Below are 15,426 nucleotides of genomic sequence, written 5' to 3'. Positions count from 1 at the left end.
AAAGCGTCTGCATACCCAGTAAAACATGGGTATTATATATGGGTCTTATATTGTAATAAATTTATTTTAGTATGTATATTTAATCATTTTTATTGCACATAATAACAGAAAATACATATTTTTCATGTATATTCCAAATGTCAGGTTAAACAGCGTTTCCAGACGGTTGTATTTTGAAGTAACTCCATGACACTACGACGGAACTTCACAATATTTGGTAGTCGCTCACTTCCTCTTTACGGAGCGGGGAAATTTAACAGGATAGCTTGCCAACTAGACAAGGTAGTAAGTCAGCTAGAGCGCGGAAATAATATTTTTAGGTTACCAGAAAACCAATGATTTGACGAGATGGACCGGTACGTGCTGGTTGTGTCTTTAAACCAAGAGGACAATACATGCTCGGATGGTTTTAGACGTAAGTCACCCCCATTGATCTACTGCCATGGGAGCAACATGCAAGCGAGGCTTTTAGCAAATATCTGCATAAAGACAAAGCATTGTCTGGCACAGATCACGTAGTCTGCTGTGGCAGGAATGTACTAACCCGTTTAGATAATAAACCATTTGTGTTCATATTTAATTTGAAGAGCATTACGATGTAGTTAGCCAAGAGTTGTCAAAATGGTCCTTTATTTTTATCTAGCATTGGACGTTGCCAGGCAGATATATAATAAACTTGGTGACATCTCAAGTCGTCATTCAAAAAGGAAGGTTTCTCCTATTCCAGGTAAGGTCATTTGAGCTCAGTAAAATATAGTTGACAGAATGTATTGAAGATACGCAGTTCACCCGGATCTTGTCTCTGCAGCATGCTCTCTCAGTGGAGTTCCATCAGCTCCGAAGTGGTACTTTGGCATCCAGGTATGCCAAGGAACATCTCAGGTAAGATGATGCTGAGGTGCTGCTACAAGTTGTGGTGATCAGTATAATTACACTATTCCACCTTTTAGGAATTTCATCTTTTTTTCTTCCTGTTTCTTATCTCTAGTACTGCAGTGTGGAGTGGGAAGAGCTTGGGGCAGGACTGCAGAAGAGTGACAGCGAGGAGGAGAGTCCCTCTGCCTTGGAGGCGTGTCTAAGTGCCTTAGCAGACCAGGAGGAGCCGAGCAACCAGGCGGACATGCCACCTATGACAGAGTGAGATGCAACTGCTCACTGCATGACTGTCTGGTCATGCATGCCAGGTCACCTGCATAGCGGTCATGCAGCACAGATATAACAAGAACATCATCAATGACTCAGAATACCTTGAAGTTAGACTAAGGATCCGTTGTGGCTCCAGTTGTGGAGCAAGAATTGCTTGGATGAACAGAATATCACCTGTTTTTCTCATTTACAAACCCCCGCCTCCTCTCATATTTCTCTTGATTCGAACATGACAACTTGGTCTGCTCCACTAGGCTGTATGAAGAAGCCGCAGAGGGACTCCACCTGCTGTCCGACAAACTTCCACCTCCAGGTACGCACAACATTTCTCGCCATAAATACAACTAGACTGTAGACTTTACAAACAGACACGCATTCAGAAGGACAACCACAAAGACCGCCACACAAACCTTTGACATAGACCAACATGAAATGTGTTCAACTGTTCCCTTGTGTGCCCCCTCCCCAGGCAAGGCCCTGCTGGATGTGATCCTTGTCCAGGTGGAGGAGGAGCCTCCTGGCCTGAGGGACGTCCTCCCTGTGATGGGCGCTCTCAAACAGATGCAGGCCTGGCACTCTGGCAAGGTGACCATAGTGACGGAACACACTGTCGGGTAAGGGTGCCTTTCTAACTCAGCAAATTGTGCTGTGTGTTTTCAGTGTTTCCCACAGATTAGAAAGCAATTGGTGGGGGGGGGGGGAGGGAGGGGTTCTCACCAAAAGAACAAAGGGGAACCCACTTGTCTTGGAGATATAAGACATGTTCGTTGGTACCGGTATGCCTCGTTGCTAACGTGTGCTGACGTTGAGACTGTGTGTGTGTGTATGTCAGAAAGACACGTGAGTGAGAGAGAGGAAATGCAGCTGAACGAATACACTAAATTGTGTTAAAAAAATTGCCAATTGTAACGAAACGCAATATGTGGCGGCAGGTGTTGATTCTGTGGCGCACCGCCACAAATTAGTCTATGCGTGGGAAACACTGGTTTTGAATGACAATAATAATGGTGTACTGGATTTTATGATTGCAAAAAAGAAAGGTCACATTCTAAATCAGGCATTTCCTGTCTTGATTTTATTAAGGTTGTACATAGTTGTGAGTGACTTGGATGTTAAACTATGAATTTTAGAAGCTTTATAATTATATATACTTGTACCTGAATACACCAGATTTTTCTCAAAATGTGTCGTAAGATTTTGGCAGTAATAACTACCTTTCATTTGTAAATTGTTTAACTGTTTTCAACACTGTGAATGCTAAACATAATGTTTAATCCTTTTTTCCCTAGTTGGCAGAAATCAGCTTCATACCTTTCTGCCAGCCTAATGGACCCCAGTGCTGTGGAGACCTGCATTGATGAGAATGAGCTTTGGAGAGGAGGGCTTCTCATTAGAGAGAAGAAGGTAATATCGGTACACCGTGAAAACGTCACTCTGTAGCGATTGTAGCCTATAATTATAGTTCCAAACTACAATATTTATCAACCGTGGTGTAATTATATATCAATACCACCAGGGGGTGCATCATTTTCATATATCCTTCGCGGAGACCGAGAAGAGATGTTGGGATGTCTTGACTAAACTAATGTTTCAGTACTGTAGTGAAGGGGTGTGAGAATGTGTAAACTCATTCCTAATCCACAAATCTGACCTTGAATGGTCAGGCCATCTCCCTGGGTCTCCATCCCCAGCTCGCCAGGCCTCAGCTGAGCCCAGAAGGGCCTGGGAACCAGCTGTCAGTCCTGTGGCCTGGCCTGGACCCCTCCTCTCTGATGACTCAGCTTTGATTGATCACTCTTTTGGGAGATGTAGACTGACGGCGAGAGCACAGCTGATGTGTACCGATATACGTGCTGTGAATAATTTCCCCTTCCTAGTAGCCGGATAGTTATATCATGTTTGTTAGGGGCACAACGTGACGACAATCAAAACTTTATTTTTAGTTGCGTCCTTTCAGAAGGTAGACAGACCGTACTTGTTAAATGACTCACTGTGTGAATCCCCTGGAACTAAAAACCGACTCCCATGGGTGTACAGGAGTGCCTGACGAGAGACACCCTGCTGTATAGGAAGGATTATAATCACTGCTCGAAACACTGCTGCTAACCCAGATTCTATCCATCTAATATTGCTGCAGACCTTGGTCCTGATTTACAATGCAAATGTGAAAAAACATGTATTTGCTTGAGTGGGTCTACCGACATGCTGTTTCCTACTCGGCCACCGCTCTCCAGTTTGTCAGTTTTGTTCTCTTTTAATGTGAAAAGGGTAGATAAAGGTGTAATCTTTCTGTGTGTGTCTGTCAGGGTGTCGCAGAGCTAAGGTTCCAGGGCTTCTCTCTAAGATGTGGAAACGGACAGGCCTGGAGCAGCCTTATGACCTCCGACCCTGAAGCCCAGAACAACACCGACCTCAAACTCCACCCAGAGGTAACGAGCCTCCTAATGAAACTCTACCCCCTAGTGTGCGCGCGTGTGTGTGTGTGTGTGTGTGTGTGTGTGTGTGAGACAGTGCGTGAGTGTGAGAGAGTGTGTTTGTGTGTGTGGTACTGGTGTCGTGGGTGTGTATCTTTTTTGGTGTTGAAGGTTCACTTGGCAGGCCTTTAAAAAAACAGTTGCATCAAGGCCTGAAATATCCTGTTCAGAATTCAATGCGCGCAAACGGATGAGAAGTCTATTACCGCTGAAGACTCGAGGCCGCTTTGATTAAACTCTAGGCAACCTGCTTCACTTCACACCCTAGATGTCATCAGTAAAGGGAGAGTGCGAAATGTTGTTCTAATGAGTTTTTGCAAAAACGATTAATCACATGCACTCACACTAGGGGTGGGCGATTGATTGAAATTGATCTTCAATTACGATTTTGGCTTCCAACAATGTTAACTAAATTATCGAGAGAAAACCATTTTTGTGCAGCATTTTGTTTCAGCGATGCTCTCGTTTTGTCTTGTGTTATCAATCCAGTGCATCTCTTTCCTTTATAGCAGTGCGCATTCCCCTCCCTAAAAGCCCAAACTCACTGTCGTCCAGGTTTGCTATGTGCCTGTTACACCCCCAGCTCTTTGGTATCGGTTGTCGTGACTACAAATGTTTGTCAATGGGGAGTGCAGCAGTACTGACTACTGGTGTCTTTCAAGGTGAAGGTGTTCAAACAAACACCAATACAAAATGAGTTCTCCCCTCCCTTAAAGAAAGCTGTGCTCTGTCGGATCTTCTCCTTTTATTCCTCTAGCTGGCAAACTAAAGCTGAGTATCAGCTTGGCCTCCATCCTTATCAGGATTCCCTGAGACTCTTAAGACAGGATATCGGCTTTCGTAATTACTTCTGGATTTATAAAAAATAAAAAAGTGTTTTACATCTATTTAAAAATTACTTTTCTTTTTAATTATATTTCAACAATCCACAGTAAAGATAAAAAATAAGTTCCATAAATGCATGATGTGTCCAATGTTGTTGAGTAAATAGGATCAAATAATCCTGATGTCATTCTTGACCAAAATAACTGTGATTATGATTTTTGCCATCATTGAGCAGCCTTAACACACACACGTGCACAAGCTTGCAGTCTCAAGATAGCTAAACTACCGTATATGACTTGCCCTTGAGCCATTTAAGGTCCCCACATACACCACACACACAAATACAACACACACACACTTTGATTCATTCCCTCCTGATTGGCATAGTTAGCGAAGCTGTGTTTCCCGCCATGTTGATATGATGCTAAGCGCTGCTGTGGAGTCTGTAATTGTAGTGAGATGTTATTCAGGGTCGCCGTGGTTATGGTTTCGCTGACACATCGCCAGCCATCTGCTCCTCTCCATGCTTCCACCTGACTTCGACTGTACCAGAGTAAGAGAGGGGGAAATCTGCTCTGTCCGTACTCTGGAATCCATGTTGTCTGACTGTGGTATGGTGAGAAAGTTCAGTCATGTGAAGAGGACCAGTTTAAGGAAGGGGAACACCTAACTGAAAATGTTTGCGTTCTGAGGGTTAGCCGTGACATTTTTCAACGTTTCATTTCACCTTGCGGGTTGGTGTGAGTGGATGCTGTGTGTGCGCCTGTGTTGTAAGGGCTTCTATCATCATCTTGTGATATTAGGAGAGCGCCCCACCTTGAGCTCCACACTAGTCTGATAATGAACAGAACCGCCACAGACTGTAATCACAACCCCCCCCCAAAACAAAATCGAAACAAAAGAGAACTGGATTCTACCTTACATAAAACCTTGAAATAACAAGGTCAACCTGCATGTCTGATTAATAGTAGATCTGTTTGGGAAGATTAGTTGAAAGGGTTTGAAAAGAAAAGTATTTGTTGTTTTTCTGAAAGTTAAAGTGTTAGAGGCAGCAGTCTTTGGATCGATGAATTTCAATCTCTTCACAGTGACCTGTGAACAGTTCCTCGCTTTAGTTTGGGAAATCGGTTTTGGGGCTTATCCCGACCTCTGGGAAAGGGAACATTGAGCTGATTGGGTGAAAGCCATGCCAGCGACTTATTAAACCTCGCTCCGCTCTCTCTCAAACACACACACACACATACACACACACACAGACGAACGCACAGCCTGTTAATACCTGACACAGTGGCTGAACAAAGCTGACACTGTTGGGAAGTGGAGGGTCAATAAAAGTACAAAACATGCAAACAGCAGTCTTACCACTGTCACTCAACTCCTGTGACACTGGGGCATCCCGTTTTATGAAAGGACACATTTCCAATAGGGAAAGCCATCCTGTAGATTATTGGAGTTCTGCATCGGTCACATGGGAAAGTTTACGCTCTCTCTCACTCTCTCTCTCTGTGTACTTCTTTTTAGGTGTACCAGTACTACCGGCCTGTCCTAGACCTAGTCCAGATAGTGACCTTGTCTGACCTCCCCGGCTTCTTGCGTTCCAGCACTGAGTTTGAACTGTATCCTTCCCACCACCATCTCCACTCCTCCTCATCTCTCTTCTTGTGCCCTCAATCTGCCTTCAAGGTTGAGGAAGTGTGGTACTATGTAAACCTTTTTTATGTTATTATCCACCAGTGTTGGTCTCCATACAGAAACACTCAATAGATACTTTAGTCTCAAACACAGACAGTCACTTATTTACAGAGCAGACATAACCTTGAACCAACTTTTGGGGACGTTGAACCCAGTTTCCTAGGTAATGATTTGCTACTTGTGTCATGACTCGGCTGAACATAATAAACAGGACCTCTAAACAGCTGTCCTGTAGCTGGTCTTTATGGACGGATGAGTCTCCACTTGGTGCTAGGGCACTGTGTTACGTCTCAGCTCCTTAACTCATAACACCAGGGGACTTTCCAGCAAGTCGGTCAAAGCTAAACTGCTTCTGGACCAGCTCAGACCCTTAAGTGGAAAGGTAGAGTGACCCTCTCATCATCCTAATAAAACGTCAGTCATTCACAGTAAAGCCTGTATAAGGTGTAGTTTCGAAATTCAGGTGGTCCCATTCTATTGTGTGTGTGTGTGTATCCAGGTGGGGGCGCTGTTCTCTCTGTCCTGTGTGGTCAGCAGCATGGTCCAGCCTCCAGCCAGCCAGCTCAGCTCTCTGAGGTGGAAGGAGTTTGTGGCCCAGGGTCCCAAGACTCTGCCTGGTAGGTGGTCTGTGTTTCATCTCCTCTGGACCTGTCTGAGACAGAGCCTGGTCCACACACATCAAATGAAGCTAAAGAAAACTACAATTGACCAATGTGAATTCTGTATTAATTTAGTATATAGGTTATCTATAGACCAGGCCTGTCTTTTTCTGAGACCTTAGATGAATGCTCTATTTATACAAATAGAACATTCTAGACTAATCATATTTTTTGGACTGCCGCAGTTCCTGACGTCGAGGTGAAGGGGGAGACCGCTCACTACTTCCTTTTGGTTCAGGGGTCAGAGGCCGGGGCCTGCAGGGCCCGCATGATACATTCGGCCAATCAGATCAATGGAGCTGCTGCCATGGCGACAATCCATGGCCTATTGAGAGAGAAGTCTCTGTCGTCTTCAGGTGAGAGGCTGACACAACAGACTTGGATGAAAACTCAAGAACTGTATGTAAAGTAGTAACTTCTAACCAGGAATAATTTCTTTGCAGAAAGGGTTACTAAGAGGTTTGAAACTCCACCCTAGCCAGCTGTAGCATCCTGGGCCCTGTTTGAATACTGTTATCATACCACTTTCCTTTGTTCCTGCCTAGCACAGGGAAATTCTTCATCTGACCTGGCCGGATGAGGAACAACTGCGCAGAGCACACGTTTCACCTACCCATTTAGGGTTTGATCAAAGATCATTTCAAGGAGGACAGGAAGGAAAGAGATTTCCTAGAAAATTCAAAAAGAAAGAGAATTCCTCAGAAAGCCCCCCTTCTCCCCCCCCCCCCCCCCCCTTTCTCACCCCCTCACAACCCCTCCACAGCTGTAAACCACATTGTTGACTGAATGACTCAAACGACTTATGGCCTGACCAGTAACGGACCGCAGAGGTCTAGGTCTTCCGTCGGTGTCTGCTGTCTGATCTACAGCACCGTGGGGCAGGCATGGCTCAGAGGCCTCCCTTTGTTGGGCTGATTTACCAAGCTGGGCTCTGCACTTTCTCCTCAGAGCGATGGCTGGAGGGATGGAGAGGGGAGGCAGGGAGGGCTCGAGGGTATAGACTCCTACTGATGTCTGGAGCCAGCTTCAACACCGTGTTCTTTCTCCTTATGGTGCTGGAGTTGTAAGACGGTCTCAATGCAGTAGCTCCTCTTATTCTTCACCCCCTGGTTGTTCAGATGAATGGCAAAGGCGTGTTAGAAAAGGCAGCCTTAATCCCGGAGAGAGAGAGAGAGAGAGAGAGCCACAGGGGAAGGCAAAGCACTGTGCTGTAACACCTCTCTCTCTTTCCCTCACTCTTGCTCTTTCACTCTCTGTAATGTCACCTCCCGCTGTCTTCAGATGGTGAAGTGTGTGTGTGTGTGTGTGCCTGCCTGCCTGCGTGAACATGCATGGATACGGATGTGTGCTTGTGTAATCGGAGCAGAAACTCCAGTGCCCTTCAAGGTCTTCATCTAAGATAGGACATAGTGTCTCTCTATGGAACAGAGCTCCAAAAGACACACCGGCTTCAATGTAATACTTCCCTTAGAAACATTTCTCCTGGGTCTTCTCCCTGTTTGCTGTTATGTGTCTTATAACAAACTGTATTGTTAAGTAGGTGTATTCATTGTTTAACTAGCCAGTAAAAGTATGGAATGGAATGTCTGTGTCCTCAGAGACTGCATGACCTAGCCCCAGGTGGCTACATAATAATGTTGGTTTGTTTTTATTATTACTAGTTTAGATAGATGAATAGATAGTTTGATGTTTTGGCCATACTTCTATCAGTAATGACGACAGAACAGTATTATGACTTGAAATAATGTTATCAGTGACTAAAATAATTAGATCGGGTCAGAGGCAGTCGGTGTTATCTTGACAAAGTTACCCAGAAGGCCAGAGTCTCTGCTGTCCCTGACTCCTCCCCCTCTCCCCCCGGCAGGTGAGGTTGCTGACTGGCTCCGCCCCCTGCCGCGGCTGACCGGAGACCAGCTGCTTGAGAGGGAGAGAAGCGTGATGAAGATGCAGACGCTCGTCCTGAAGGAATGCCTGCGTGAGTCCACCACACCTTACACACACACACTCAAGTTTGTTTTTCCATCTTAGTGGGGCCTGACCATTCACTCCCATTCAGAATTGTGTTATTGCCAACTACTAACCCCTGTCCCTAACCAAACCCTTAATGTAATTCTAACTATTAAACCCCTTTAAAAAAGCATTTGAAGTTATAGGGCCCAGCAGAAAGGCCTCACAAGGTCAAGTTATTCATGTTTCACTATACTTGTGAGGACATTTGGTCCCCACAAGGGTGGTTAAACAAGACCACACATACGTCAACATGAACCGCCAGTACTGTATCCCTGTTCTGCTTGTGTGTTCAGGCCGCAGGTTGGCTGGCTCCCAGACTCCAAACACCGTGCCTGTCAACGACCTGAGGGCTCTGCTGAGCCTGGCCCGGGAGCAGTACCTGCAGATCCACCAGCCCGGGCCGCCCTCCGCTGCCCCCTGTCTGCCGGAGGAGCAGCAAAATCAAGTTAACCCCTCCACCACAGCCACCAAGGCTTCCGGTAATCTTTTTTTTTTTTCTTCTGCTGTCACACATGCGTGCAGGCAGGGTTGGATAATAGCGCGTGTATGGAAAGACCGCGCCCAGTATTTGTATATGAATGTAAACACATTATTACATCTCTTCCTGGCCACTTTAACTGTTTAAATGCTTTAAAAGTTTTTTTTAAACACGGTTGAACAGTTTTGCTCAAATCCACTACGAATGAGTTGATTAGCTGTTAGACCTAGCTCCAGATCTCAGTGCCTTTGTTTAGCCAGCCATCTGTGTGCTCGGGCAGAGTCGAGGCAGCGCTCCAAGACATCCGATTGGCCAGAGAGGAGCGTTCTGAAGAACCTTGAGAACCTGCAGAGTCGGCGCCAAAAGAGAAGGTCAGTCTCTCACGTCGTCATTCCACTTTCTGGAGGCTCACATGTTTACAAAGAGCGTTTTCACACACACACACACACACACAGCTCTCTGCTAGAGCATGGGCTTAGCACTGTATAAACAAAGTTAGCAGATGCTATCATGTCAACTGTCAAACCACACGTTTCTGTGTGCCAATGAATCTAATGGTTTAACTCTGTACCCATGTGTGCGTGTGTGTGTGCGCGCGTGTGTCTGTCAGATTTGGTCTGCTGTCGGGGCCTGGCTCCTCCGACAGTCTGCTGGGTCCTAAAGACAGCCCCAGGGTCGCCTCAGCCACGCTGGACGCCAGGGAGCTGCTCCGACACTTCACCCCCGACGGCCTGCCCACCGCAGAACTGCAGCCTCTACAACTCCTCAGAGGACAGGGGTACACACTAGCTAGTATACACACTACAGACCAGCTTCATAGTTGCAGAGTTTTACTTAACACTCTACCTGTATGCGACACCATATTTAGTACACACTGACTCACCTTGACTCTCTAACTGGTACACACACATTCCTTCCAAACTGCAGAGATGCCTTACAAATACATACACACCATCTAGTACACACGTCTTATCACAGAGACCACTTAATACCTAGCACGTATCGACAGGGAATACCTGTACCCTAGTGTGCAGAAACATACCCTACAGGTCGGTCCTTTATCTCAAATGTAATAATTGGTCTACTTTGTGTCCAGCCACTTTGAGAGCTGGGAAGTCAGGTTGATCGCTGATTGAAAGGGAGAGAACATAATGTGCTGTAGCAGTTGTGAAAGGGCCGCAAGCGGGCCATTCATCTGTCACTATCCCCTCAGATAAAGGCCTCCATTCTTCTTCACAGGGAGCTGCGCTGTGAGCACGAATTAGACACTCAGACATGCAGTCGATTGGATTTCATGCGCTTGTTTGGTTATGTAAGAGACAAAGTAAAGAGTTTGTGTACGATTTATTACATTCTGAGAGCTACAAGTGAGGGTGTTTTGTGTTTCTAGATTGCAAGTGGAGCAAGGCACTCACAAAGCTAATACTTCATTTCTGTCTCCAGTTTTAGGAGTTTAGCAGCTCTGAGCTGCCAGAAAATGTTAAATCACATGTACATTTATCAATTTTGTAGACAGTTAGCAATGTCAAAGTTAAGTTTGTGTCTGTGTGCAAACATGTGTTAATGACTTTTGAATTGTTTGTTGTTGTCTCCAGGGGAAATGCCTTTCAGCTGTCTCCACACTTGACCCCAGGGAAGGTGACCCAGCTATCATTCAGCAAGGCAGCCATCTCCCACTACCACGGCATAGAGTAGGTCCACCTCACCTGCCCTTCCCCCCTGAGGCAGACCCGTACAGGCGTGCCCTGGCCATCCAAACGCTCTCTTCCTTTTCAACAACCATTTCATGTTTCTCCTCGCTTCCAGGTTCTGTCTGGACAAACACAAGGCCCTGGAACGCGACTGGCTCATGGTCAAGCTACAGTCGCGCCTGATTCGCTACGAGACCCAGACCACCTGCACCAGGGAGCCCTGCCCGCTCGCCTTCGCCCTTAGCCCCGCCCCATCGCCTGCCGTGCTGTCAGAGCCGGGCAGCGTCCCGGACGGGGAGTCGCTGCTGCTGCAGAACGCAGACGTGTCCCGCCTCAAGCGCCGGTCCTGGGACACAGACCCTGCTGGTTACCTGCGCAAAAGGTCGCGAACCCACGCCCGTGGCCAATAGGCTGTTGGTGTTCGTAGGGTGTGCTTGATGTATGCTTCCTCACATGCAGACTTGGCTAGAGAGATCTGGAGTTTAACAGCTACGTGTCTGTGTATCGTCGGTTTATTGGTAATAGGTTTTGATTCCCACTGTGGGATTAGGCTTACTTTAGATATGTGTAACACCCGTCAATCAAGCACTCATTTCAGGGAGGATTCAATAATCAAGAATGTTTTTTTTTCAGCCTGGTCTGACAGACACTTAAGTGACTCCACAGCACCTAACAGTCTTAAGCTTGTCTCTGTATTAGTTCTTAACCCATTATCCTTAGTCAGCAGCAGTTCCTAGTCAGCTGCTGCTTGTAGATGGTTCAGGTGATTATTCCGGGTCAGTCAGGTTTATCTAGAAGGATACGCAGGGCGTATCACCAGGATTGTAGCAGGAAACATCTTCCTTCAGAGAAGTGTGCCGGGGAAGTCAAACTTGAGATAGTTTTGCATGTCTCAAGGGAATGAAATCAGAAAATAACACAACAGCAGTGTCTCTGTTTTTCCAGACTGCTGCCTGTGAAGCACACATACTCTCTTTTTCCATCTGTCTGTCTCATTCTCTCTATCTCTTACTCTCTCTCTCTTACATTCACACACAGACACACACACACACGCACAGAGACTAACTCGCACTAACTGACTAACACAATCCTGTGTGAACGTGTGTGTTGCGTGCAGGCTGGTCAAGTCGGAGAGCAGCGAGTGTCCGGGCTCTCAGGGCAGCAGCAGCAGCAACACACACCCCACCGTCCGGGCTCTGAGGCAGCAGCCAATCAGGACCCAGTCCTCCTCCTCTTCCTCCCCTGCTTCGAGACGGGCCCCCCTCCCCGACCTTCCCCCGGGGCCCCCATGCCCCCGCCAGGCCCGCCAGCCTCCCCAGGGAGGAGCGGAGGACCAGACCAGCAAGGAGTCCCGCTCTCAGAAGCACATCAGGGTAACCCCCCCCTCATTTCTCATGCTGTTTCTAGATGCTCCTGGGGACAGGATAGCACTTTTGCTTGTTCTTGATGAGAAAATGTGAAGGAGATTACCACACTAGACTGTCACCACACCACACTGGTTAACACAGACACAAAGACACACAGACACACACACTGTTCCAATCCAGCTGCTCGGTATCAAGCAGAATGACCTTGGTTTGTTCTGATAACTATGCAAACAGGTCCTATCAACTAGAACTCAAATATAAATCCCAGTTGAAAAATCCAGAATTATCTACTAGTTATTTTCCAAACAAAAAGGACCACCCCCCCCCCACACACACACACACACACACACACACACACCCACACACACAGTTTTTTTCATTTATTATTAAGTTATTTCCTGTTTGTTGTTAAAGATGCTGAGAGAGGTTGTGGCGAAGACACTGAACCAGCACGGGATCACAGGCCACCACGAGCACTTCAGCGCCTGCAGTCAGAGGCTGTTTGAAATCTCAAAATTCTATCTGAAGGTCAGTTTCACTCACCCCCTTTTGAGACGTTCCCCGTTTTGAGGGCGTGGGTAAGGGGGGGCAGTAAAGTTACATTGAAACTGTCCAATGGAAACAGAGTGATGGCTACACCGCTGTCCTTGTTTTAAATTTTTTTTTGTCTCTAACCTGTAGCTTTACCTTCCTTAACAGTACTTCCACTCTCCTGTCTCTTACCGTACAGGCTTGTTTTATCAAGAGAGACATCCTTACTGAACCTTTTTGTAGCCTACAAACTCAGAGTAGATGTCTGGCTCTCTCGTTTCCTCTGTATTTTTCCGCCTCATTTGAACTGTGCACGTACACAGACACAATGTGAAACTAGCCCGTTTAGCTCAGTTATGAGGAAGTCACGTGTCTGTCCTACTCTTCCAGGATCTGAAAACCTCCCGAGGTCTCCACGAAGAAATGAAAAAAGCGGCGCGCAGCAATGCCAAACAGGTGCCACAACCAGCAATTGATCTCAGTATTATTATTTTTTTTACTCCAACAAAGGAAAAGTCAAATGAATGAACAAGACAGAAATGCCTACACTAACCCCTAATAAGCAGGAATCGTTTATTGTGTTCATGTAGGTCATTGACTGGGTTGTGGAGAAGGCCTCAAAGAAGTGAGAGAAGGGAAGCCGTCTGACAGTTTTACAACATGTTGAACATCGACTGAAACTTTTCGTCTCCACGGAAACATCTGCCAAGTCAGTTGAGATGTGAAACTAATTTGCATTTCTTTTAAAGACCCTCTCTGTTTTAGGATCTTTTAGAACAGTGACGCTTAGTAGCTGTCACATTTTAAAGTTGGTTAATCTCAAGGTATTTTGATGATTTATTATTTATTTTGTACATTTTCATTTAATTATGTTGTGCATGTCTTTTTATCCAATGTGTTTTAAACCACAGTGTTGTTTTGAAAACCTGTATTTATTTCTGCTATTCACATGACATTCGTTTATTTGTGGTCATTTGTAACAAAATAAAATGTGGTAATAATCTTATTAGGTTATTTGTTTGTTGTATACGAGTTTGCAACTGTACATTATCTTTGATAGCATTATCAATGCAGTCTATTAATTTTAACCACTCAACCATGAAATAAGCACCATAATGCATATAACACTCATTCTGAAACTGCAGACAAAACAAGATTAAGAAAATATTACTAACTGGATAGGATGACATCTTTACTGTTGTCACTACTGCAAAATGACAAATTGCCCAAAGAAATTAATACAGTGGCTTTCTCATCACACACCATGGTGACAATTTAGATGGCATATGTTGCCAGTAGACTACAAAATAACAACAAAAGTTGTATTGTGAATGCCTGAATTTTGTGAATCTGTAGCTCAGATGAGCCAAGCTGGAGCAAGGCAAACGGTTTGCCCTTACACCCTCTGAAACCACTCCACACCCAGCAATAAAACATACACGTGTGTTTACACGGCACATCAAACTGGTGTGTATTGAAAGGCTTACCCCGGATATTTTATAACAACTAACCATTAAGGTCAACAGACATGGTGTTTAAACTGGTGTACGGAGACAAAACAGCTGATGTTTCAAAGATGATTAGAAAATGTAAGGATTTGAGCTTTCATCAAAGTCCCTTGATCTCACCATGTTGGTGGAGCGTTTGTGCTGTGCCACCTCTACACATCTTTAGCACACACAGTCACACAGTTAAATGCACACACCATTTCTTGTATCACTTGGTTTCCATGTCCAGGAAGGGTAGAGGGAGGTGAAGAAGGTGGACTGGGGGGGGGGGGGGGGGGTGCTGGAGGGTTTGGGGGATAATGTGGGGACTTGGCAGCCAAAAACATTCCTGCCCAACATAGGGCTATTGTTATCCATTTGAGAAAAATAAGGATGGGAACTAGGGGTCTGGACACTAGATAGCTCATGCTGGAATGTCATGAAAGACCAACATGCAATCATGCTGGCTGGGATTTGTCCTTTGTGACTGTACAATTCTGGTTGGATATAAAACAATTCATTGTTTGTTAATTGGTCAGGGACTATACATATCTGTCATAGGTTTACACATTTGTTGTAAATTGGATGTCAACATGTTACTTTCACCTTGTGTTTTTAAGTAAATACCAGTGGAGATACCATAGAAGTCTATAATTAATGTGTGTTCAGTAGTCAACTTCAGTATATACAGTTGCTAACTGTATTGAACCCAAGACCCTCTGAGGCTACACTTGACAATCACTTCTGGTGGAAGTGTGCAACAGCCGGTCTGAACCTGTCAGCTTGTCAGGAATGCAGTTGGAACAGTCTGAGATGAGACAAAAGGCATCTGACAGAGTTGCCAAGCCCCCTCCTCAACCAAACCCATACAGTCAGAAACACACACACACATGCACACACATGCACACACACACAGACACCATGTACCCAGGCTTCCGTGGGGGCCCTCAGCATCCCTACAAAGACCATGCTAATTGCTGATTGGAATTCCTACAGACCTCTCTTGATTTAGAACTTTGACATTCTCAGTCTTTCAAAGCCACTGTGTGTGTGTGTGTGAATGGCC

At 45.6% G+C, this 15,426-nt stretch overlaps 1 protein-coding gene across 1 annotated transcript; it reads left to right on the top strand.

Annotated features, from left to right (window-relative positions):
* Nucleotides 1-245: 245 nt before the first annotated feature.
* LOC124483331 (MDM2 binding protein) lies at nucleotides 246-14,627 on the top strand. Its single transcript, XM_047043739.1, has 22 exons — nucleotides 246-415; nucleotides 644-727; nucleotides 809-882; nucleotides 989-1,137; nucleotides 1,401-1,459; nucleotides 1,616-1,760; nucleotides 2,436-2,550; nucleotides 3,453-3,575; nucleotides 5,967-6,061; nucleotides 6,453-6,519; nucleotides 6,637-6,754; nucleotides 6,982-7,152; nucleotides 8,661-8,771; nucleotides 9,100-9,285; nucleotides 9,565-9,655; nucleotides 9,895-10,062; nucleotides 10,880-10,975; nucleotides 11,091-11,357; nucleotides 12,093-12,348; nucleotides 12,757-12,870; nucleotides 13,264-13,329; nucleotides 13,464-14,627. The coding sequence occupies exons 1-22, from the start codon at nucleotides 349-351 to the stop codon at nucleotides 13,500-13,502; spliced, it is 2,661 nt and encodes an 886-aa protein (XP_046899695.1). The 5' UTR covers nucleotides 246-348; the 3' UTR covers nucleotides 13,503-14,627.
* Nucleotides 14,628-15,426: the final 799 nt, after the last annotated feature.

Source organism: Hypomesus transpacificus, chromosome 2 (assembly GCF_021917145.1).
Source record: "Hypomesus transpacificus isolate Combined female chromosome 2, fHypTra1, whole genome shotgun sequence".
In the NCBI taxonomy this organism is placed as follows: Eukaryota; Metazoa; Chordata; class Actinopteri; order Osmeriformes; family Osmeridae; genus Hypomesus; species Hypomesus transpacificus.
Note: the sequence above shows the minus strand (reverse complement) of the source record. Positions and strands in the feature narration are given on the sequence as shown.